Genomic DNA, 26,716 nt, shown 5'->3' with positions numbered 1-26,716 from the left:
ATAATGTTTGCAAGAGAAATTTCTACCCTCTTATTAGACCCAAGCTCCAAAGAGTTTGCTTTGCCTTAAAGGATAGAGGGGAGAGAAGCATACAAGAATGCCCCTACTCAAAATTATACCAATTGTTTATTCACAATAACATGAATGAATCATTGATATCCAGGCAAATTAAAAAATGGAAAGGAACACATTTCAGCATAAAATCATTTGAAGCAAATACAGTATCAAAGTAATAGGATGTTGTTGCAATTGGAGTTTAAGTAAGCATCCACAGAAAACTTTTTCTCAAGGCAAAAGCTTACTTCCCTTGCTTTTGCTGATTTAATTGAGTGATGAGAAAGTAAAAAGATTTCAGGAAATGTATGAGATGGCTGCTGATAGAGCCCTAAGCACTCAAGATTGTCAACCAACAAAGTGTGATATAAAACAGATGAATCAGGAAGATTCCACTAACCAATTAGAGGAACCATGTGGCTGTTTTGGATTGGTGGAGAAAGGAATAGAAAAGGGAGGGGATGGGAAGTATGTGGCAGGCAGAATTCAGATATTAGTGGTGAATTTTGGGAGAGAACTAACACTCTCGAATTTGCCAAAAACTTGGCTTATTTCTTTGCTTCCTTCTGTATTTCTCTTCAATTCTGCTTGGCAGTCAAGCTATTTGCATTTCAGCTAATATTGCATTTCTTTCATTCAATCAATATAAGAATCTGTTTGGATTCGAAATTGGCTAGGACTAACAAATTGGTATTATTATTTCCATTAACTCATGCTCATAGACTGACTTCGATTTACCCCTCGATGTCAAGGCCTGGCTCATAAAGGAAATAGGTCATCCTCCTTGCATTACTACAACCCCAATATCAGTGGCTGAAGCATCTATCTCAACAACAAATGGTTGTGTAAAATCAGGCATCGTAAGTATGGGCACCATAGTCATAGCAAATTTAAGAGTTTGGAATCCGACAGTAGCCTCATCCATTCAATTGAAAGAATTTTTCTTCAACAATTGAGTCAGTAAGGCAGCTATTTTTCCATAATTGTGAACAAATCACCTGTAGTATCCGGTGAGCCCTAAAAATCCCCAAAGCTCACTAATATCTCGAGGCTTAGGCTAATCAACCATACTCTAAATCTTTCGAAGGTCATCTATAACCCTTTGACTTGAAATGATATGTCCCAAGAATTCCAGTTGAGTGACAACAAATGAGCATTTCTTCTTATTCAGTATCAATTCATGCTGAGAGAGTAAACTAAGAGTGATCTCCAAATGTCCCAGATGATCTGTCAAATCTCTACTATAAATAAGAATATCATCAAAAAATACCAATATAAACCAACATAGATAGTCTCTAAAGACCTCATTCATTAAGGCCTAGAATGTGACCAAGGCGTTGGACAACCTAAACGGCATCACAAAGAACTCATAATGGTCGTTATGTGTCCGAAAGGCTGTCTTTTTGATATCATGTTCGACAATCCGAATTTGGTGATATACAGATTTCAAATCCAATTTACTAAATACAAAAACACCAGCAAGTTCATCTAGCAATTCATTAATAGCTAGGATAGGAAACTTACTTGGAATTGTGAGTTTGTTCAATGCACGGTAGTCCACACAAAAACGTCATCCACCATCTTTTTTTTGTACCAACAGAACTGGACTGGAGAAGGGCTAACACTCGATCTGATAATCCTTGCCTGTTGCATCTCTTTGACTTGTTTTTCCATCTCATTTTTCTAATAATGAGGGTACCTATATGGCCTAATATTTGGCGGCATAATGCCCTCGACAAAATGAATGGCGTGATCATGTACTCAAGGCAGTGGGAGACCGAAAGGTTGCACAAATAATTTTTGAAATTTCTCCAATAACTCTAATATGGTAGGGTGCTCTGCTAAAGAGTCCTGTGCTTCGATGGCTGCTAATTGAATTAAGTATGTTGTGCTACTAGATTTCAAAGATTTCCAAATCCCGTGCAGTAACGTTTCCATTATCATTATAAAGGGTGATTTTCTTTCCCTTCCACTCAAACCACATTGTTAAAGACTGTCAATCATTGTGAATAATCCCCAAAGAAGATAACTAGTCAACCCCCAAAATTACATTAACATTCCTCAGTTTAAACACAAAATAATCTTGTGTGAATTTAAACTCTTCCAACTGTAAGGGCATTGCTCAACAAATTCCACCACCCTATATGTGTTGTGCATTGTCAATGGTCACCTGAAAATTTTTCTAGAATACAAGAATGTCTACCCTGTTAACAAGTGCGTGCGACAAAAAGCTATAGGTCACAACTGAATCAACCAAGACAATCACTTCTTCACTGCAAATGGTCCCGTGGAGCTTCAATGTCTTTGACGTATTGATTCCAGTAAGTGAATGACAAGAAAGTTCAATGGCTTCGCTCTTTGACAGTTGGTGATCGTCTTCCTCGTCAGCGATAATTTCTTCCACTAGCACATCGTCTTCACAAAGCATGAGGTGGAGCTGCTTGTACTTGCATTGGTGATTAGAACTAAATTTCTCTCCACATTTAAAACAAAGGCCTTGTGTGATCCTTACCTTAATTTTTGGTTGTGGGAGTCGACAATTTCCATTAGAGAAAGAAAAGGGACGTCACACTAAAGAAGAGCCATTCAATAGAGTGTACTGTGTTTGGCGACTGACGTTGGAGGGTTGCCGATTGGTCCAAACGTGGTTGTGTTGGGAAAGTGTTGTTGTTAGTGGTTGTTTGAAGCGGTTGGGAGGGTGTGTTCGTTGTTTGTGTTAGGTGGAAGGTGGGTGAGTTCTATGATGGTTGTGTATTAAGGAAGCAGTTTGGGTGTGGTAATGGATAAATGGGTTGGCTCTGGGTCAGGTCATCTGGATGGGTGTGGGCTAGATATGCTTGGGTTGGAAAATTAATTTGATTATGGTTTGGGTTATTTGCTAGATAGGAAAATCGGCCACGGGTAGTGGGATTAAACGCTGGTTCATGGGTTGAAATTTTGGCCAAGAGATTAGGGATGTTTTGAAGGTTGTGAGTGTAGGGAAATGGTGGTTGGGTAGCATTAATTTAGTTTGTGGATTGTGTTAAATTAGGTGGATGATTTGGGATTATTTGTTGTGGTGAGAAAGGAGTTGGGTAGCTTAAAGTTTGGGTTGCTTTAGCTAGATTTGGAGTGTACAGTGACCTAATGATGGCCTAATCCCTTTGTTCTATACCCATTGCCAGTTGCATTAAAGAACGCAAATCTAGTGGCAACAAAAGTCTAATTTTCGCTTGAATTCGATTCGACAACCTCGCCAAAAATGCGCCACTCAACCAATCCATGGACACTATTGGAAGCATCGCCACCAGCTGCTCAAATCTTGCTTTGTATTCTGCCACTGTTTCCATTTGTTGATAGAGGATAATCTGCTCATAAGGCGTCCGATGTTGAGTCGACCCGAAACGAAGGAGCAACTCTTCCTTCATTTCTCTCCATTCCTGAAAGGGTTGCCAAAGCTCCCAAAACTACAGCCAACTCAATGCCTCTCCTTCAAAGCATAGAATCACCATTGGTAATCTCTCTCATTCATCAATCCCATTCATCTAAATAAATCATTCTGCCTTCGCTATCCAACCCCAAGGATTATCGCCATTAAAAATAGGCAATTCCAACCGGCGTGGATATGTGTCACGCCGCCAACCTATCTCAGGGTAGTGATACCTTGGTGGTGGTGGCTGCATTCTAGATGTTTCACTATATCTCACTCCTATTCCATTGATTATTGCTGGTGATGGAATTTGGTGGTCAATGGTTGGAAATGAAGGCTAAAAATTTTCTTCGATGACCCTTCTAGTTTCATGTGGAAACGAAGGACGTTCTTGAATTATGGAGGGTGACTACGCATTATGTTCCACCTCTTTTCCTTTTATTTCCTGCGATAAGAGTTGCCTGATTTCATGTAAGTTCCCATTGATTGAGTTGAATTAAGTAGTTGTGTTTGCTTCCGATTTAGTGAATTTGTCAGCAATAACAGCCACTCGTTAAACCGAATTGCGGTAGTTCTTCTCAATCTCCTCTACTTGTGATTCCATTCTTGTCGATGTCATACCCGTTATCATCGACTCTGATACCAAGTTTGATACATACCTATTAATGGTAGCAAGCTACCTCCAACCTGATGGTCACAACATGCTCAATAACTCCTTCAGAATGGTCCCAAGCTAGCTCTTCCATAGTCTAAGTGCACCTCAAGCACTCAACACTATTTCCACAAACAATTTACCATGAGACAGTAAGTAATTTAGGTGAAATAGTGCAAGCAAAACACAATGAGTTGATGAAAACTAAAGGCAGAATGTGTATTCCTCTATCAATCAAAAGAAATTAACATAACAGTCATAGTCCTTTCTCCTCCCTCTCAAAGGAATTTACATAAAACATCGTAATTATTTAATTAACAAATCACAATATGTTCTCAATCAATGCTAATATTCTCTCAATCAATTATATGATTTTCTGGATCATAAATCATATTTTCTGCTTCCATAATCTTCTTGCTTTCCAATTACTCTGCTTCCCAATTATATGATGGATTCTACATTAATAGTCTTCAAACTCAGATTTCCTGAGCTGCCCTTCTGCCTTTGGCTTTCATTTCCAACACTTGCAAGCTCCTTTGGGTTATTCACCATTTTATTTTTGGACCTGTGAACATATACTTTCGTGATAAGGTCTCCATCACACTCAAACTGTATTCATTTTTACAACCGGAGCAAATGTCTCAACGTAGTGAATCCCATAGGCCTTTGCATAATCCTTTGCTACTAACCTCGCCTTATACCTTTCAAGTGATCTATTAGTTGTATATTTGACTATGAAGACCTATCTACAACCAACTAAAGTCTTCCCTCTCGACAATTCTACCAAATCTTATGTTCCATTCTTCTTAAGGGCAACCATTTCAACTTTCATAGTTTCCCTCCATTTCTCATGACCAAGTGCCTCAAATAATGATTTGGGTATACACAAGCTATTTAGATGAGTGAGAAAGGCTTTATGGGTAGTAGACAATTTATTATGGCACATGAATAGGTATAAAGGGTGTTTGGTGGTGTATGTCCTAGTTCCTTTTCGAAAAGCTATAGGTATATCAAAGTCATTTTCATGAGGTATGACAATTTGTGGTGATTTAAGTTTAGAAGTTGCAAGAGGAGAGATGGGACGAGTAATTACCTCATCACCTGAACCTAGTTCAGATTCTTGAATGTGAATAGGTTGAATGATGGCTCCTTGAGTAAACCTATAGTACCATGAGCAAAAAACTGAAAAACTTCTTCACTTTGATCATAAACATAATACATTAATATAGTACAAGGTCAATGTCCTATTTAAGGAAAAAACTAATTCCTAATAATCAGACATAAATTAATTAAATCTGTCTAAATTAAAATCACTGCTGTTAGCTAAATTAGGAAGATTATAATCAGCCTAAATTATAGTTATTAGTTGTCAATTAGCTATTTACAACCATATACAATCTCCTAAACAAAGAATCCAAGATTCTCCAACACTCCCCCTCAAGCTGGAGAATAAATGTTTTCCATTCCCAGCTTGTTAGTAATATTTCGAAAGGTTGAGCTGCCCAATCCTTTTGTGAACACATCAGCCATCTGACCATTTGTAGGAACATAAGGAGTGCAGATCAGTCCACTTTCAATCTTTTCCTTGATGAAGTGTCGATCCACTTCAACATGTTTTGTTCTATCATGTTGAACCGGATTGTGGGCAATGCTTATAGCAGACTTGTTGTCACAATACAGCTTCATAGGTCCATGCCATTTAACTTGTAGATCTTCTAAGATTTTCTTTATCCACAAGAGCTCGCAAATTCCTTGAGCCATAGCACGTAGCTCAGATTCTGCACTTGATCTAGACACTACTGATTGTTTCTTACTCCTCCAAGTTACTAAATTTCCTCCAATTAGAGTACAATAACCTGTGGTTGAGCGTCGATCTGTGAGGGAGCCAGCATAGTCTGCATCTGTGTAAGCTTCTATAGTCATCTCTATTCCTTTCCTAAACATAATTCCTCTCCCAAGAGTAGCTTTTAAGTACCGAATCACCCTATATACAGCTTGAAGGTGAACATTCTTGGGGTCATGCATGAACTGACTTACCATGCTTACGGCATATGCGATATCCGGACGTGTGTGAGATAGGTAAATCAGTTTTCCTACCAACTTTTGGTACCTTCCTCTATCAACAGCTTCATCATCTTTTGCTTCACTCAACCGGTGGTTTTGTTCAATTGGCGTATCAATAGGCTTGCATCCCATCATTCCCGTCTCTCGTAGGAGATCAAGAATATACTTTTGCTGGCAAACAAAAATACCTTCTTTAGACCGAGCTACTTCGATCCCTAAAAAATATTTAAGCTTGCCAAGTTCTTTAATCTCAAATTCTTTTGCAAGTCTAGCCTTAAGCCTCTGAATTTCCTCATCATCATCACCTGTTACAATGATATCATCGACATATACAATCAAGACTGTGAGTTTCCCTGCTGTCGAGTGTTTGAAGAAAAGGGTATGATCTCCTTGACTTTGTTTGAAGCCAATTAGAAGCATTACATTAGTAAACTTTCCAAACCAAGCTCGAGGTGATTGCTTCAGCCCGTAAAGTGCCTTTCTTAACCTGCACACTTGATTATTTTTGAAATATTTCTCAAAACCTGGTGGAGGTTCCATATACACCTCTTCTTCAAGATCACCATGTAAAAATGCATTCTTGACATCAAATTGCTGCAAACACCAATTGAAATTAGCAGCCAAAGATAAAAGAATGCGGATAGTATTCATCTTAGCTACCGGAGCAAAAGTCTCTTGATAATCTACCCCATGTGTTTGAGTGTACCCCTTGGCTACTAACCTAGCCTTATACCTTTCTAAAGACCCATCTGCATTAAACTTGATTGTATACACCCATTTACATCCTACAAGTTTCTTGTCTTTTGGATGATCAACAATCTCCCATGTACAATTTTTATTAAGTGCACTCATTTCCTCATTCATGGCAAGTTTCCAATTCTTGTCCCTAAGTGCCTCATTGATAGTTTGGGGAATAGGAATGGTATCTAATTTAGTGAGGAAACAACGGTGTTTATGTGAGATTCTATCCAAAGAAACAAAGTGAGAAATAGGATGTTGTGTACAATTTCGAACTCCTTTCCTAACTGCTATAGGAACATCTAAATCATCAATCAATGGAGAGGGTAATTGTATCTGCATACCTGGTTCTGGAGTTGAATCCTGAACTTGCAATTGGGTAGAAACAGGCTCACTTCTCCTTGAGTAGACTAGGATAGGTTTTTCAGCAACTAGAGGTATATTTGGAGTTGATTTTGATGAGTCAGTAGGCTGGTCATGTGGCTGATCAAGGGAAGATTCAAGTGCAGGTTCGTTTTGATCAAGGGGCTGCTCCAATATAGTAGGCAAAGGCTGAATAGTAGGCTGCACTGTGGACTGTAAATCAGGGAAAAACAGCTCAGATTCTTTTATTTCACTCACATTCTCCCCCTGAAGATGAGAACTAGAATAGAAAGGTTGTTTTTCAACAAAGGTAACATCCATTGAAATAAAGAATTTATGAGAAGCAGGATGATAACATTTATACCCTTTTTTAGTGGAAGAATACCCAACAAAGATACATTTTAATGCTCTTGGATCAAGTTTTCCTCGGTTAGTGTCATGAATGTGAACAAAAACCACACATCCAAAAACTCTTGGGGTTAATTTAGAAGCTATTTGTGAATTTGGATAATGCTCATGAAACACACTCATAGGACTCTTGAAACTAAGGACTTTAGAGGGCATTCTATTTATCAAGTGAGCTGCAGTGAGAACTGCTTCCCCCCAATAGAATTTAGGAACATTATTTTGAAATAAGAGTGCTCGTGTGATTTCTAAAAGGTGTTTATTTTTCCGCTCCGCTACCCCATTTTGTTGTGGCGTATTAATGCAAGATGAGTAATGAACAATTCCTTCTTTTTGAAGGAAAAATGAAAGATTTTGATTAAAGTAATCTCTTGCATTATCACTCCGTAAGTTTTTAATCCTCACCCCGAATTGGTTTTTGATCATTTGGAAAAAATTTGGAAAGATTTCACTAACTTCGGATTTGTTTTTCATTAGATAGACCCAAGTTACCCTTGTGCAATCATCTATAAATGAAACAAACCACCTTGCCCCGGTAATGTTCAAAATTCTAGCAGGACCCCATATATCAGAATGGATTAAAGAAAAAGGTGACATAGATCTAGTATTACTTAAAGGATAAGAAGCACGTTTGTGTTTAACAAGTTCACACACATCACAATGTAAACTACTCACTTCAATATTTTTGAATAATAATGGAAACATAGTCTTGAGCAAACTAAATGGTGGATGACCAAGACGATAATGGTGGAGCCAAATGTCCTCTTTATTGGTAGAATAAGTAGATAGATAGGATTTTGAAAGGGAATAGTTACTGCCTTCCTTAGCATCAAGGATATAAAGTCCATTTCTTTCCTTAGCAAGCCCAATCATCTCCCCCGAGACCCGGTCCTGCAATATACAATGTGTAGGATAGAAAATCACTTGACAATTCAAATCACATGTAGTTTGTTTTATGGACAGAAGATTCACAGCTAGTTTAGGAACATGTAGAACATTTTTTAACACAATTTTAGAAGAGAGAGGAATGGTTCCTTGACCTGCAACAGTAATAAAGGTTCCATCGGCAATTTTGATTTTTTTATTGCTAGGATAAGGCTTATATGAGGTAAAAAACTGATGTGAAAAAACCATATGATCAGTAGCACCTGAATCTATGATCCAAGTACTGTTTTGGACAGGAAAAGAGGCACTAAGGGCAAAAGAATTAGAGAACTTACCTGTTTGAGCCAGAGAACATGAGCTGCCAGGATTCCCAACAGAGTTGAGCATGGATTTCAGCTTTTCTATCTCTTCCTTGAGAGTTTCCAGTCCATCTTGGTTTGGTTTTTCATTAGGAACATCCTCAGCATTCGTCATGTGGGCTTGTCCTCGGGGCTGTCCCCCACGATTACCTCCTTTTCCTCCAACATTTGAAGGTTTCCCGTGGAGTTTCCAGCAAGTATCTTTGGTGTGACGCGTCTTCTTGCAGTAAGTACACCAAACCCCTTCACGGTTGGACTGCCTCTCATTCCTATTAGTCTCAACCTTGTGTCCATCCTTTGTAGAATTCATGGCTGATCCTTCATTGACAGAATTGTCAAGCATAACTCCTCTACGACTCTCCTCAGCCCGTATTATTGAGAAAACTCCTTCAAGGGACGGAAGGACTTCTTTCCCAAGAATTTGGACTCGAACTTGATCAAAGTCAATATTGAGGCCTGTAAGAAATTCAAAGATTCTCTCCCTTTCTACAAACTTCTGCAACATAGCAGCATCTTCTCCACATTTCATTTTAAAGTTTTGATAATAATCCAATTCAAGCCAAAAACCTTTCATGGTGCTATAGTATTCAGTGACAGAAAGGTTGCCTTGCTTTGTGGTGTTGATTTTAGTTCGGATCTCATAGATCACTGCAGCATCTTGTATTTTTGAATAGGTTTGGTGAACTGTTTCCCAAACTTCTCTTGCTGTTGTGAGGAACATGCAGGTCCGACTCACTTCGGGTGTCATGGAGTTCCATAACCATGACATGATCATGGAATCTTCTTCATCCCATTTCGCAAACGTGGTGTCCTCAGCAGCAGGTCCAGTTCCCATAAGATGACTCAATTTTCCCTTTCCTTTGAGAAAGGTTTTAACAACTTGAGACCATTGAAGATAATTTTGGCCATTGAGCCGGTAGGATGGCTGAATGTTCTGCAGTTCTCCTTTTGACTCAACTAGCATTTCAACTTTGTTAGCCTCAGTAACAGTAGGTTGATTCTCAGAATACCCCTCTGACATAATGACAGACAGAGAGGAAAAAACTGAAGAAGAATTCGGCAACTAGCACCAAAGATTTAGAAAGATTTTTTTGGTGTAGAATGGCCGTAGAGAGGCTCTGATACCATGAGCAAAAAAACTGAAAAACTTCTTCACTTTGATCATAAACATAATACATTAATATAGTACAAGGTCAATGTCCTATTTAAGGAAAAAACTAATTCCTAATAATCAGACATAAATTAATTAAATCTGTCTAAATTAAAATCACTGCTGTTAGCTAAATTAGGAAGATTATAATCAGCCTAAATTATAGTTATTAGTTGTCAATTAGCTATTTACAACCATATACAATCTCCTAAACAAAGAATCCAAGATTCTCCAACAAAACCTATAGTGGACGAGCAGAATTTTGAGCCTGTGTTTCTTTTGTCATTACTCTTACATCAAAAGATGCATGCGGTTCAGACTCATTTGGAATAAAAGTAGAAGATACTGAAGTAAACAATTCAAACTCATTTACAAGTTTAGAAGTAAAAGGAACAAATATAGGTTCAAACGAAAAGGGAAAATCAAATAAAAAGAAATTATTATCCTTATATTCTACAAGTAATTTCTCCCCCTAGAAATAAAGATCATTGAAATAGTTTTCTTTCTCAACAAAAGCGACATTTGTAGAAATATAAAATTTTCTAATGAGAGGATCATAACACTTGTACCCTTTTTGGGTAGAAGAATATCCCACAAAAACACATTAAAGGGCTCATAGATCTAATTCACTCCTATATTGAGAATGAATGTAACCAAAGATTTTGAGAGTAAGATTATTTGAAGTATTGAAATTGGGAGATAATGTAGATAAGACTTGCATGGGACTTTTAAAGCCAAGCACACGTGATAGTAATCTATTTATTATGTGTAGCAATTAAGGCAACCTCTCCTCAATAACTTTTAGGAACATTTTTCTTTTTTTTAAAGAAAGGTTATTGTGACTACTAACAAATGACCATTTTTCCTTTATACAACCTCGTTTTGTTAAAAGGTGTTAACACAAGATGATTCCTAGATTATTCCCTCAATTTGAAAAAAAGAGGACAAAAATTGATTAAAGTAATCTCTTGCATTATCTAATCGAAATCTCTTTATTCTAACCCCAAATTGATTTTTGACCATGCCAAAAAAGATAGGAAAACTAAACTCACATATGATTTGTCTTTTTAGAAGATAAATCCATGTTACACGAGTACAATTATCAATAAAAGAAACAAACCAACAAGCCTCAGAAATATTTGAGACACTTAAAGGACCCCATATGTCATTATAAATTAAAGAAAAAGGAACTGTAGTTCTTTTATTGTTTATTTGAAAAAAGGCATGCTTGCGTTTTGCTAATTCACAAACAGTACAATGAAAACAATTAACACTTATTTCTTTCAACCAATAAAGGGAACATAAACTTAAAAACACTAAATGAAGGATGACCAAGACGATAATGATAAAAGCAAATCTTGTCTTTATTTGACATGGAAGACTCAGAAAATAATGATAAAGATTTTCTCATTTTGTCCACTTGATTCCTCAAGATAATAAAGTACATCTTTCTCCCTAGCACGTCCAATCCTCTTCCCCATGTATAGATCCTAAAATACAGAATGTGAAGGAAAAAATACTACAAAGCAATTCAAATCTTTTGCAAGTTCATGTATGAAGACAAGGTTTGTGAACAACTTAGGCACTTGTTTAGGTGAAATCCTGATTAACACGAACATCACCTTGGCCAACTATAGTTGTGGAAGTTTTATTGGCGATAATGATTTTTCGATTACTAAGACTCCAAGTATAGGAAATAAATTTCTTGTAGTTATAAGTCAATGTGATTAGTAACCCATGAATCAATGATCTAAGAACCCGGATGGATTTTATCTTAAACACTTAGTGCATGAGATTTGAGTCGAACCTGATAATGCCAAAGAACAAGTACCTATAGTTCCAGATTTCTCTAATGTTCTCAAAAAGTTTCTCAACTTTCTTACTTCCTCCTTGTTTAATTCAACTTGTTCTTGAGAATTGCTTTTACCATCATATTGTGTTTGAGACACGTGAGCCTATCTGTTTGATGTTCCACCTCTCATGGACCAATTTCTATTATTTTGTTGCTATTGTGGCCTTCCATGAAGCTTCTAACACTTTTTTTTAGTATGTCAAGACATTCTACAGTATGTGCACTATAAAGAATCCTTATTAGTGGCTCTGAATAGACTTCATTGACTATTTGCTACTCCAAGTTGATGATTAGATGTCATAATCTTCAGGTTTCCATTTTTTGTTACCAAAGTCGAGCTCTCAGTTATTGGAGTTCCAATCATTACTCCACGTCGACCTTCTGCCCTAATTAGAGCAATAATCTCGTTTAATGAAGGAAGTTCTCCTTTTCCCAATATCTGCACTCAAACAAGATTGAATTTCATATTTAGCCCAACAAGAAAGTCATAGATTCTATCCTTCTCAACAAATCTCTTCAAGACTAATGCATCATCATTGCACTTTATTTGCTTATTTTGATAGAGATTTATTTCCTGCCACAACCCCTTCAAATAATTTGCATACTTTGTGACAATACGAGTACCTTGTTTTGCACCTAACATCTTTGTTTTGATCTCATAAATTTGTGTAGCATCATTTACCTTTGAATAAGTCTCATGAACGCAATCCCAAACTTCCTTGGTTGTGTCAAGGAACATACAGGTATCGCTAATCTTTGGAGTAATGTTGTTCCACAACCAAAACATCACCATTAAATCCTCTTTATCCCACGACTCAAATTTAGGGTCCTTCAGATCAAGCCCAATCCCATTCAAATGACTTGGTTTACCCCTTCCTTTCATGAAAGTAAGAACCAATTGAGACCACTTCAGACAATTCTTACCATTCAGGCGATAGAGACAACCTCAATGTTTGGCAAATCACCCGTAGAATGATTGGGTGTTTGTTCTATTATGTTTGTTTCAGAGACGCTCATGACTGTAGTAGTTTCTAATATATCCTCTATGAAGACAATATAATAGAAGGAAAAAAAATTATCAATCAAAAGAAAAAAGAGTCTTAGAGAACCTAAGGTTCTACTACCATGAAAACTTTAAGAGATAATTTTTTATGATATTGTTCCTTGAAAAAAATGACAAGAGTATGCAACGTATATATACACAGCTGATTACAAACTAAGAAAATAAGAAACTAATCAACTACTCTAATACAAGAATAAATAGATTCATATAAATCAAAAATATACAGGCTACTAAATCTCCTGTAAGTCAAGAATATACAGACTACAAAATCTCTTAAATATACTCTAATCATAGAACTACCAAATCTCCCAAAAGTCAAGAATATACAGACTGCCAAAACTTTCAAATATACTCTAATCATACAACTACCAAATCTCCTATATTTACTCTAATCATACAATTGTACACTGTTCAACATAGACATAATTCTCAGCATCAATAAACTATCAATGTTAAGTGAAGTACAAAGCAGGAAAATGCAAACAATGTATTTCAAATTGACAAGGTCAACAAGTCCAATTGTAGGGAGATCCATCCTTAACACCATGAAAACATCTTTCAAAGGGCTTTGGAAATCCATCAAATTGGGTGGTGATATTGTTGAACTAGAAGTTGTCACAATAAAGAATTCGCATCAGGACGAGTCAAGTGACCGAATTTTAGACACATATTTGCAATTGTTTCGTGATCCATCCAAGTTACCACTGCCACGACGAAATAAATACACTATTCGGTTAACTGACAGAGCACAACCACCTAGTAATATCCCACCCAATCATTATACTTCAAATCACCCAACCCATGTAAACTAGGTATACACCTCCTTTTCAGACATCAACCTATCTAAATACACCCCTTCTATTTTAAATCCACACCCCAACCAATCCTACCCCCAATAATCTCAGCCCACCCCACTTACATTTGACCCAACCCAATTCTAATTCTTTAAACTCCAATGCAACATTCAACCCAACTCAGCCTAATTACTTAACCACGCACCAAACACATATTACCCCAACCTGTATATACTTTACACCCACCCATTTACCCATCAACACAATCCAACACACTACTACTTTAACCCAAACACGACCACATATATAAGCCTATCCACACCACACTTAGCCATCCTAACACACATATCAACAACCCAATCCCAAACTAACCATAATATAAGCATCTATTTGGATTAGAAATTGTCAAGGACTCTATCAACTACTCTATAAAATGTTGGCTACTTTAGCAACTTTTGATTATTCATACTCATGATTGTCACATATCCACTCATCCAATTTAGAGGAGAGGATCTTATGATTTGAATCTTGATGAATATTTGCATGTATGCCCATTAATAAAAAGTTGGCATTCCTTTATTCCTTTTAGCAAAAATAATTAGGAATCGAAGAGTTCCATCCAAAATTCAAGATTTCACCTTGAGTATAATGCCTAGTCTTAAGATATTTTTTGAAATAAAATATTGCAACAAATTGGACCTTGTGTGAGTAATCTCTACAACAAAACACAACCACCAAACTCCACAAGGATTAAAGAAAACTAAGACCTCCAAGCTTTAAATATGATTATATTTTCATTTTCAGCCACAATATTAATGCAAAAGAATGCTAACCTATTTTCAATGGTTTCTTTGAAAAATCTCTCAACATCATCCACATTTGAAGCCATGAGTGACCAACAAGGCTCCCCTGTATAATTAGCATAATCATAATTAATAATCTTCCCATTGATACATGTGTAAATTTAAGAAACTTCAAGTAAAGAAATATTATGAAATCACTGATCTAACACTTACACTAGCCAATAAAACCCAACAAAAAGTATTTAGGCTATTATGCCTCTTCAATACTAGGCACATACACCAAGTACAGCCACAGCTCAAGTACATCAAAGTGCATGACTTCTTATTTAATTAGCACAATAGGAGATTCAAGCATACAACCCTAAGCTATTATAAACTGAATACCCTATTATCTTATTACTGGACCAAATATTTTAACCCAATCTATAAAGGTAAGGCAACAGTATCCAATTTTTAGCAAATGACCCATCCAAATATCTGGAGTGTAACTAAACTCAAAATAAACACAGCAAGAATATTAGATGTTAATACAATAAGAGAATTTGGTGAGTACACAAACAAAAACCACAACCAACCATGCATTTTAGACAAAACTGAACAAATCCCCAACCAACAATTAATCCAGGTTGGTAATATTTTGCCATATATTTGGCTTCATTCAATAATCCTTTAGCTTACATAAAAATAAGTAATGATATTGGTATCAACTATTTCAAGACCAATACAATCTTGTGACTTGGGTATAAATATGATTCATACTACACATAGCCTTAAGATTGTAAGAGATTTATAAGCTTAATAGTTTGTTGAGACATCTAAACTTTCAAATGAATCGTAGCACCAAAATGATATAAAAAGTGGGTTACAAATTTCATATGTTCAACTATATGAAGATATCATTTCACTTTTCACACGAGCAATATTCTCGCAAGAAGTTATGCTAATTAAGCAAGTTGAACAAGGTACTTTTATCCTATATTATTCCTTAATAAGAGTAGATAAGCAATATAAAAAATGTGTTGCAACTTATAGCATGGGCACATCTCTCATATAAGTTCACAACAAATTATAAGAACAAAATCTTGTTGACAAAAAAATTTGATGCGCCTAGGAATTTTTACCTTTAACAAGGAGGATGAAGCAAGATGGCATATTAACTAGATGTGAATTACATAAGTCATATCATGAACAGGTATTCTCATTAGCAAGTATGGAAAAACTCTAAGATCACACTTTAGAATTTATGTAGGAGAAAGGCATGATGCGAAGACCGGGGACCCACAACTAACACAGTTATGGTTCAAACTATACTTGCTTAAGTTAAAAATTAATTTTATTAGTAATTTTGGACAAAAAGTGTGTGTTTAATTGGTCCCAAAAGTCATTATTCTAAAATCTAACCCACTATGACAACATTTAAACATAGATAAATGGTCCTTTTAAAGAATGAATGACACAATACATTAGTAAAGTTAAAGAATTTTTAAAAATTTTGATTATGCTCTTAATAAAAAAAAGTGTCATTGACATCCTTGTTTAATATAAAAGAAATCACATTTCTTAACCAGCAATTATGTGGATTATACTTAATTTTTGATTATCCAATAATTCTGTGATATAATATTGCACAATTACAAAATTTTTTAAAGCCCTGTATTTAAGCGCATATTTACCAAATCTTCAGCTACTTTTCTTCATGGCTAATTATGATGTCAACAAATTAACGATTATCCTAGAAGTCACTGGAATATCAAACTAGCCTAATACTTTTTTCATCTAAATGAAAAAGTCAAGAGCAACGAAAAAGATCTCTCTCACAAGTTGAATTTTCAGTCACAACCAAATAGCTCATAAATCAAGCAAATTTAAACACAATCTGAATAAAATAGATCTAGTAATTATAAACTATGAATTCTTAAGATCAGTTTTTACAAGACTCTGCAGCAAAGCTAATGCTTAATTTCAAAATGTAATGGGTATTGGATTCCACTATAATCACAATCAGAGATATGATTATTCCCATATCATAATTAAATGACTATATACCTCTTACAATGAAAGATAGTTACTCTTGCATGAGAAAATTTTAAAGAGACTTATGAATATTTGTTCCTGTAATACTTTTTACCTGCAGGGCAGTGAACATTAAGACCACCAATAGGTACTAAAATCTCTAAACAACCCTTCAAAGGCTTCACAACTTTCCTAAGAAGCTCATGTCGTTCCTTCAAGCTTTGGTGAATGACACTAGTATCTCCAACATAAAGAACATCAAAAGCAACATCTATCAATTTCATATTAAGGAAAATAAAATATATCAAAAGCATTACATATTTAATTTAAGGATACATAAAAATGCCACTCAAATGCCCTTAAAAACAAATCAAGCAATCTCCATTTTAACTTGGACAAAACGAGGATACAGCACAACTGCATCACAAAAGAACATATATTAATAAAGTTTGTGTTTCTTTATTTTATTATGACATAAATATGTATATAATTTCGTAAACCTGTCGATCACTGTCAAGTCCATCTCTTGCTGCATTGGCTGAAACAAAAGAAGATGATCATGAATGTAAGCAATTAACTAAAGACCCCAACCACCCTTGTAGGGCAGTCTCTTTTCAAATGAAAAGGGAGGAAAATAGCTGTTTAATTGATTTTTGTGTATGAACCTATTTCCTGATTTGAACCAAACTCAGCAAACCGACTCAAAGAAGTATCCCAGACCAGCATTTCACCATCTAGTATACACCTATGGAAATTTTCAAGGAGAAAAGTTAATAATAACTCAACACTTCAAAACTTTCAAGAGAGTTTTCATCAACTATTCTAAGCTTTGTCAGTTATTTTTAATACTAAACTAATAAAAGTATACAAAATAGTCTATATGGCCAAACAAAATTCGGTGCAAAAGGACAATTCCAGATATGTCTACTCAAGATTCAATATTAAAACAGATTGGAAAGGATGCACCCCAATTTGTAATAGTTCTGTTCAAAGAGCATTGCAGTCTACCACAGAATCTGAAAGTCACTTGAGGAATTCTAATAACAAAAGTTAAATATCATAGGTATGGAGCCTAATGATATAAAATCAATAAGGATTATTACATGGATCAGACACAAAAACAAATTACAACATAGAATAAAGATTTTCCAGGATTCAGTCAAATGAACAAATGGTCAAACAAGTATGATACTATGATAAGGATCTACAAATACTTTTTAGCTTAAGGTTATAAGAGCTCGACAATAACATTTAAGATCTAGCAACAAAAGCAGAAGCTAAAAATATCAAATAAGATGCACTGTGAAACTTGAGATAAATTTTACCTATCAACCAAAATATTTTGCACAATAATGTTAGACATTGCATGTCCATATTCAGAGTGATCAAGAAAGTTCCTGCACGTACGTAATTCCGTAAATTATTCTGACCAAAATGTACAGAGTTCATTAATTTTGAGGATAGTATAGGAAGAACTACTAAGACAGAAATGTTCCAAGTTCAACATTATTAATTAGAGCAACACTATGTGTACCTACTTTGGGTATATAAATGTGTACACACTTATATGTGACATCACATAATTGGGTGCTACTTTATTCTTAATTCAAAATCACCCAATCATGTGATGACATATATAAGTATATACACATTTGTGTACCTAAAGTAGGTACACGTAGTTTTATTGTATTAATTATTATCATTATTTTTTTAAGAAACTACATTTTCTTTAGAAAACTTGTTATTTAAACAGTGGTCCAGTTCAGACTTAGAATGTAAAAAAATAATAACAGTTCCATGCCATTACGGAATCGTATTTACCAACTGAAATGAAGAGGTAATTATTGCCCTAATTAAAGATAAAAATTCAGAATGTAAACTAAAGCAACAATATGGAAATGAGACATTAATGACAGATGTTAATCCACCTTGAGAAGTAGTGTATCTCTGATCCATTTTTATGAATTTGAATACGGTCACCATCAAATTTGCACTCAACAATCACTTCCTTTCCGTGAAGCTAAAAAAAAGGGCATAAATAGAAAATTTAAAAACAACAAAAAAGCACAAGCAAAACCAATTAATAGAATTATTAGAAACATTGAAGACCAGATTCTGCAAGAAGAACTTTAGCATGAACTTGTAGACATTATCAAGTACGTAAAAGAGCATATTCTAATCAGACCTTTTTCCATGCAGCATGTGCATCACTAACTCTCAGAGCTAGCTGAGGGCGTACAGCTTTCCCAACTTCAATGTCCTAGAATTATAATAAAGAAGAGTTACTTAAAGTCAGAAATATAAGTTTAATAGAAATGCAAAGATCCTAAGAGATATAAACTTTTCTCAGCCAAAAAGCTTAAATAGAAACTGATGCTACTCCATCTTTAAACAATTAACAAACATTAGCTCCTTAAGTGATTTCAAAAAACATTTTAAGACACCTCAAGAACAGATACCTTTGACTCGTGATTACAGTATAAGGTTCATCTTGCTAAATGAATTACACTTCATTTTTAACACTTAAGCTGGAGAATTAAAGAAAGGAAAACTGAAAAAAGGTAAGAGGAACCATCCTTCATCCCAGTTGTTCTATTGAAAGGTGGGAAAGAGGAAAAAGTGAAAAGGGAAAAGTAAGAAGAATTATGGTGTTTTAACAATTTGGTATTTACAAATAGAATATGTAAGAGAAACTAAAATCTTAAACAATTATACACAGGAAATTACATGCATGAACCCATATTTGTAACGTTTTAGCGAAGGGTTGAATAAAGCATGTCTCCCCCCTGGCATGGCCTCATTATTTCAGCCCCTCTCTTATTTACAAACAGATTGATTGGATTTTGTGAGCTTTAAGAGATGCTCATCCTTCTTCCTCCCCCTCTATTAATTATTTCCATCAAATGGCAAAAATGATCCTTTAGGTGTTTTTTCTCAGAGATTTCCTACAATCTTTTTTCTTTTCCCTTTACCTACAAAACCAATACTCAGCCTAAAGTGAAGAGGCAAGATTCTTTGATTATTACGAATTGTAATCTTATACTCTTGTTTTGAATTTGTATAAAGCGATTGCCAAAGTGCTATCTCTTAGATTGAAGAACTTTTGGATAATACACCGCTTAGCTTTTATCATCAGTGAAAAAGCTTTTGACGCTTAATTAGCTAATGAATCTGCAGAGGAAAGTAAAAGGAAAGAGAAGATTTAGTTCTAAAGCTTGACTCTGATGAACCCTGAAACCATTTAGACTGGAGGCACTTGGGCTTCATCTTGCAAGCAAAAGACTTTGGTAGCAGAAGAAGAAAATAAATTTGTATCTACCTAACATGTAAGAACTCCCCAGCCTTCACTGAGGGGCATCCAAGATGTAAGGCTGGTACTTAGACAGTTTGGGAACAAGGAGAACCTTATCTTCCTTTTTCATTCATATTGACTCTTTTGGTTGAATGGCCCCAGGATTGTCCTTTGTAATCAATGGAACGATGTAATTCAATATATTAATGGGCTTCAAGTACATGGAAAAGATTCAAATGTGGTGATATTGATTCATATTTAGGCCAATGTATAAAGAAATTCTTGTATTACTCCCCATTTAAATCTCTACAAAAATGATGAAAAGTTTTCATTTCTAAAGAATTACAATACCTTTTCTTTCTCTTTTACATAGAATGTGAATCTATCTTAGCACAAATTTGAATCGTTCTTCCCATTTGCATGCTTCGGCCTTTTGAAGAGGATTATTGGTCCTCCATGTTTGCAATTTCCCAAGAAATATTAAAAAAAAATGATAGACAAAAAGCAAGTATTTGCCATCCCTTATTCTAAAGCATTGCAAGCTTAAAAAGAACTACATAGAAAGATTTGAGTGTCTGAAACAAACCTGCCTTTTATGTCGTTGACTTCGATCCTTTAGCTTATCACAAACTAATTTTAAGTCACATGTGACATTGAACAAGTCTTCAGCATCCGGATGAAATTCATGAAAAATGCTCTTTTCACTAATTCCCAACTTCAGATCTACAAAAAAGAAATTCCACATCTTTGAAGGTAGCATAATAGGATCAGAAAAGGTTTAAAAAAGCATGCATGTGGATGGGCAGAAATAAGCACCTTTTAAAATTATCATGATAATCCACTTCATTTCCATTGCATTTGTCTTCTTAATCAGAGTAGATAGAACTGAAATCTTCTCTGCCCTTTGGCCATAGTTGTTAAAGATGAAAATAAAAAAAAAGGGATCAAAAAGCTTGAAAGCACACTTCCTAAAAGCTTAACATTTGGTGTCGCAGGCATAAACTAAAAGCAAAAGAATGCATTCCAAAACAAACTTTAAACATCATTATGAAGCTAGCTTTTGAGCAATCTCTAACGAAAATATGCCTAAGACTTCCTCATTCAAAGCAAATACAAACTTTTAGAAGAGGTAGCTACAAGACATTATCACACTATGCCAAGATCGACCTGATACATTGACACTTAAGTCAACAAAACAATCAGTTAAATATGGCTAAGAGGAAGGGAAAAGAGAAAAAAAAAAAAATGGACCTGTATAAAAATTGGTGATTGAATGCCTCAGCAAATTTAAAGACATTTAATACCTGCCAATGGCATAGATTACCTATATTTTATCAATTTATCCAAGGAAACACCTCAACTTAAGTACTGAGGTTGGTTACAATTGAGGGAAGTTCAAGAATGTACAGCACTACAACCATTAAAAATATAGAGCATCATTTACCACTATCACAGAAGTATGCCTGCATTCAAAAATATTAATAATTGATATCTCTTATTATTGGATTAGTACAGCAAAGTGATATACCTATTTTCACTTGAAGCCAAGCGATCAAGCAAATCATTTAATTCCTTAATTGTCAGTCCACCAGATATCATTCCTTGCCTACGATGGAGAACCTGCTTTACAAAATGTAATTAGTTAAAAATCGATATACCCAAATTGGAATATATATTCTAAAGTAAGACATTTTACTGTTGACTTCTCATTAATGTCAAAGATAAAGCTCAAATTGACAATGATCTGTTAAACGTTCAATCAAACACTAACTACCCGTAATATGATAATATCACCTAAACCCGAAAGTGACTGCTGCCAAGGGTGATAATATCAATGAATATGCAAAAGAAAGAATTTTCCAGTGAAAGCACTTTGCATTTCATGTGCTTGTGTGATCATAGAAAGCTTCTAGACCGACATTTATAAAGCACATGACCAAAAAAACTACCAAATTGTTTTCTGAGCCCAATTCCACGCTTCGAAACAGCGATAAAAGCGCTTTCAAAATACTTAATATCAATTATAGCAGCCAAAAATCATCAGTTGACATAAATTAATCGGTATAAGTTTGAATGTGCACTATTATTCACATAATCATAAAGAAAAAAAATGATGCAGAAACAGACCTCGGCGGCAACCAAGGGGAAATTGCCGGCATTGGCGGCTCCGGCTCCTTTGCGCCAATTGATAAGGCGAATTGCGTCTTGAGAGTCTCTGGACATGCCGAGGGCGTCGATGAGACTCGTGGCAAGCACTGACTCCTTGAGGCCATAACTGCCTCGTTCTCGGTCCAATGAGGGGAGGATGAGGCGCAAAGCGCTGAAGTAATCGGAGGAGTCGCAGAAGGTGTCGAGGAACTTGCGAAACTTGGAGCGTTTTTTGAGCGACGGTTTAGTTTTCTGTATCCAGTTGAAGAGACTCACCAAAACGCTCACTTTTGTTTGCTCGGTCTTGCTCATTTTGAAGCCAGAAGAGGGAGATGGAGAAGAGGGAGTGTCTTGCCGTTTAGTCAATACCAATTCATATCTATGTTTTGTTTCGGTGGCATTCCGTTGTCTCCGAGACGAAGGCGTGTGTTGCAAGCTCAAAATCAATAATTTAATGATTATTAATAAATGTAATTAGTTATCGCGAAGGCTTCTCACTAAGTATCAAACAATATCATGTTAAAAAGACTTATCCCCTCTCAGATCCAGTGGAAAACCAAACACATATTTATTAATTTTTTAAAATTTAAATATTTATTATTTTATTAAAATTTTTTAAAATATTAAAAAAATAAAAGTTATTATATTTCTCTCTCTAAATTTAAAAATCTAACAATCTCCCTTAACTCAAAACAATTCTGTACAATTATCAATAACAACCAATTATATTTGTTTCTTTTAAATATAAATTTTAATCAAGTAAATTTAAAAAAATAAAATATAATTCCAAATATATTAATCAAATAATTTACACTCTATTATAGAGATAAAAAAATTAATTATTAATTTTATTATTAATTTAATTAAGATCGTAATAGACACTCTAACCACTCTTCATCATCATTACTTTATCATTTTCATTATATATAAATATATAATAAAATTATAATTTAAAATAAATTTAAGTTACATACGAACTTAAGAAACTTTTTAAATTCAAACCAACGTGTAGAAATATAAGAATATGAGTTTTCAATATGTTTTGGATATTCTTAATCAAGTATATTATCTAACTCATCATACTTTAATTCTTCTTATTCCTCTTTCTCCACAATCCAAAACTTTATTTTATCAATTAGTTTATACTTCATGAGATCTTATGACTTCTTAGAAGATATAACTCTATAAATTGATATAAAAATATCATTTTTATTAGTAAACCTAATAAAAATATATACATATATAAAAACATGCAAAAATCTCATAAGAAAAGAAATTTAATTTTTCATACCTATCTTGCAAATGCAAAAGCAAATTATAATGAACATAGAATATATTCTTAAATCTTTGGTGCACTAGTCTATTTCTTTTTTCATATGCATACATTCAAATACACTCCAAATTTGTTTACATCTAAAGAATAAGCTGTTTGGCTAAGATTTTTATCCCTAACTTTTGTAAATTTGGAGTATCATAACACAATAATCTCCACTACTCATCTTTCATTAAAAAATAAAATAATAAAAAAAATAATTGAAGATTAAGAATAACTTGAAAGATCAAACAACTAATCATTTTGTAAAAGAAATTAAAAATAAGATTAAAAATTTAAGCATATTGTTAGGTAATAGATAAATTTTAGTTCTTATTAGGTTGAGTATTCTTGCAACTAATATAAGCTATTAAATAAGAAAAGTTTTCCGAACACTCTTGATATAACTTTGTTTTATCTAACAACTTTGTCAACTCACGTATAACCTCTGGTTTTTTGCAAAAATTATCTTGACCATATTAAAAAGCTAGGTTTAACAAATACATTGCAACATAAAGATTTTGACGCAATATTCTATATCATCTATCATTTATAGTGTTGGTGTGCGGTTTGTACAAATGCTTCATATTTTTAAACAATTTCTTAATACCCAAGTATGTCTCATGCATCCTTTTGTAAACGTAACACAAAGCAAGTTTTTCATCAAAATCACAAATGTGTAAAAGGCGCATCAATGGAATCATAATCCTTGCTATGATCAAGCAATTATTTCAAAAATTTTCATCATGAATAATTTGTTTAACTTTTTTACCCTTTTGCATCTTCAAAAATTTGTTGTAATCCATATTAATAATTAGAGCTTGAAAATCATCTTTATAATCATGTAAATTTCAAATAAATAAAGTTAGCGGCAAAGTGAGTGGCTCTAGAACAAATAATTTATGTCCAATCAAGTCTTTTTCTTAACCAATTCAAAGTTTATTTATGATTATAAATAAATATTGTACATTCAAAGCAAGATTAACCAAACTTTGCACCTAAGGCATTTCTCCTATGTCCTTTATTATTAAATTAATGCAATGAGCTACGTATGGTGACTGAGTAACGTGAGGAAATCTTTCAATAAGTTTATTTCCTGCAACTTTGTAGTTCGCTTCATTATCAATCACCATATGAACTACATTTCAAGGACTAACCCATTTAACAAAATCTGCAAACAAATTACAAAGTATTTACATTTGTGAAGAAAGCTAAAACATCAATTTATTTGACAAATGTAATCCCTTAAGAACAATACACTAAGAAATTGATTAAAAGACCTTTATCTAGTATCTGTCCACCTATTGCCCACTATGGAATAACCTGTTTCAACTCTAATGCTTCGAAAAGAGTCAATAATCAACTTTACATATTGCTTAATAATTTTCAACAAATTCACACTTAAAGCATGATAAGAAGGACTTCCATAACCCATGTTTATTATCTTACTTATTGCAGTTTGATAAAAAGGAGAATTCATTACATTTATAGGAATGCATACATTGTAAAATCATAAGGTAATTATCATGTCAATATCATGTCATCTTTCTTGACTTTGCGTGCAAGTCTTGATATCAAGGCATTTTGAAATATGCTTCAATTGTAACTAGGGCTGAATTCAAACTGAGTTTATTTAAGCTCGAACTCAAGCTTGGCTCAAATAATCTCCATATAAAAGAACTCAAGCTCGAGCTCAAGCTTTACATGTCAATATAAACGAGCTTGACCTCAAGCTTGAGTAGATCATACGACTTGCGATCCAAGCTACTTGTGTCATAATAATAATTTTAAACTGAATAGTGCATTTCACTTTAAAATTTTTAATTAGAAGGAAAAGTTTTCTTTTGCCTCTTCAACCTTCACCCATATTGTTCAAAGAAAAAAATACTTTCCTACCTCTAATTAACGCATATTGGTCACTTTCCCTTATTCAATTAATGCACATTGAGCAAAAGAAAAAAGATTTTCCCTCCTTCAATTAATGTACACGTTTCAGCTCTTCAATCTTCTGGCCTTCTCTTCTCTATTTCAGTTTCTTCTTTAATCTTTTGGCCTTCTTTTCTTCATTTTCAAGCACATTGGTCAAAGGGAAAAAAGACTTTCCCTTTAATTAATGCATGCTTTCAGCTTCTTCTTTAGTCTTCTGGTTTTTTGGTCTTCTTTCGAGTTCACTCCATCTCCATCCTCGTGCATTTACTCAGTATTCCAGACTCAGACGTTTGATGACATCAGTTTCAATCGACAATGGTATTCAACAGTTTGACTTGTTCCAGTCACATAACATCTTTTTCTCTTTAGTTCATACTCACACATTTTCATTCATTTATGTGTCGTTGTTCTGTATCAATATAAAGCTTTGATAATGGCAATTTCAGTTAGCGGCGAGCTCGTGAGCAGCTACCAGTAGCTCACTCACTTGAAAGTTTGAGTTCAAACAACCTATTTCTTAGCTCACCAAGCTCTAGCTCAGGCTCGGGCTCAGCTATTTATTAATTGAGCTGAGTTTGAACTCGATTGAGTTCAAGCTCAGCTTGACTCAAATTCAACCTTAGTTCCAACATTTTTTTTTCTTTTTCCTTTAAAGGAACTTATAGATTGATAAGGACAAATTTCTTAAATGTCATCATTATCATTATATAATCCTTTTTTCTTTTTGACTTTTTAAATACTCTTTTGTAATGACTATTTTATTTTGAATTGAACATGTTGGAAATAATTAAATATGTCAAGATCAAATTCTGTGAAATCTGTAAATACAAATTTGCGTACCCGTTTCAATTTTTTGATGAAGCATCTTCGAATACCGCACGAGGTATTGACGTTAGTCTATTTTCATGACGTCATTTACCTACGTACTGATTTCCAATTGGGAGATAGAATCTATGCATTGATTTGTAGGAGAAGAAATGAGAGAGAATTGTGCTTCCTTTTAATAATAATGTTATATTTATTGAAGAGACAGTTTGGACAATTTATATATGTCCAACTACCTTCTAACTCCTTCTCATAACTGCTCATGACAGTTATATTAAACCGAATCGGGTCAACCTGTCATAGGTGCACCCATATCTAATATCTCCCACTCACACATGATGGAAGATCCGAATCAAATACTTAGTCACAAAAATCCCATATAGCAGTACGTTTCATACTTGCAAATGTGTCGTGCAGCCTCGCGAGCAACCTACACTTGGAAGCTAAATACTATGGTTAACTAGATCACAGAAACTATGTATTAGACACAACGCCATCAATGCAATCAAAATACACATCAATTGTCGCAATTACGCATTGAAATTTTAAAATATCTCACATAAGACACAGAATCGAAAATTCATTATATTCCCAATCATCTTCCAT

General features: G+C 34.4%; 1 protein-coding gene across 3 annotated transcripts in view; it reads right to left on the bottom strand.

The window, feature by feature from the left end:
- LOC123201018 (DNA ligase 4) overlaps window positions 1–22,507 on the bottom strand; it is a 29,888-nt gene extending 7,381 nt beyond the window's left edge. The window contains exons 1-12 of one of the 3 annotated variants that reach the window (XM_044616462.1): window positions 22,024–22,507; window positions 21,425–21,516; window positions 20,713–20,798; window positions 20,483–20,619; window positions 18,790–18,864; window positions 18,533–18,624; window positions 17,930–18,001; window positions 17,270–17,349; window positions 17,105–17,142; window positions 17,015–17,021; window positions 16,720–16,875; window positions 14,622–14,697 (exon numbers count right to left, since the gene is read on the bottom strand). In XM_044616462.1, the coding sequence (XP_044472397.1) occupies window positions 14,622–14,697; window positions 16,720–16,875; window positions 17,015–17,021; window positions 17,105–17,142; window positions 17,270–17,349; window positions 17,930–18,001; window positions 18,533–18,624; window positions 18,790–18,864; window positions 20,483–20,619; window positions 20,713–20,798; window positions 21,425–21,516; window positions 22,024–22,356 (1,244 nt within the window). In that variant the 5' untranslated portion in view covers window positions 22,357–22,507. Of the gene's footprint in view, window positions 1–14,621; window positions 14,698–16,719; window positions 16,876–17,014; window positions 17,022–17,104; window positions 17,143–17,269; window positions 17,350–17,929; window positions 18,002–18,532; window positions 18,625–18,789; window positions 18,865–20,482; window positions 20,620–20,712; window positions 20,799–21,147; window positions 21,201–21,424; window positions 21,517–22,023 lie in introns of those variants that run through there. The other 2 variants (XM_044616464.1, XM_044616463.1) reach the window with 2 other exon arrangements.
- Window positions 22,508–26,716: the final 4,209 nt, after the last annotated feature.

Source organism: Mangifera indica, chromosome 17, assembly GCF_011075055.1.
Source record: "Mangifera indica cultivar Alphonso chromosome 17, CATAS_Mindica_2.1, whole genome shotgun sequence".
Lineage (NCBI taxonomy): Eukaryota > Viridiplantae > Streptophyta > Magnoliopsida > Sapindales > Anacardiaceae > Mangifera > Mangifera indica.
The sequence above is the reverse complement of the archived record's forward strand: the minus strand, read 5'-3'. Positions and strand labels throughout refer to the sequence as shown.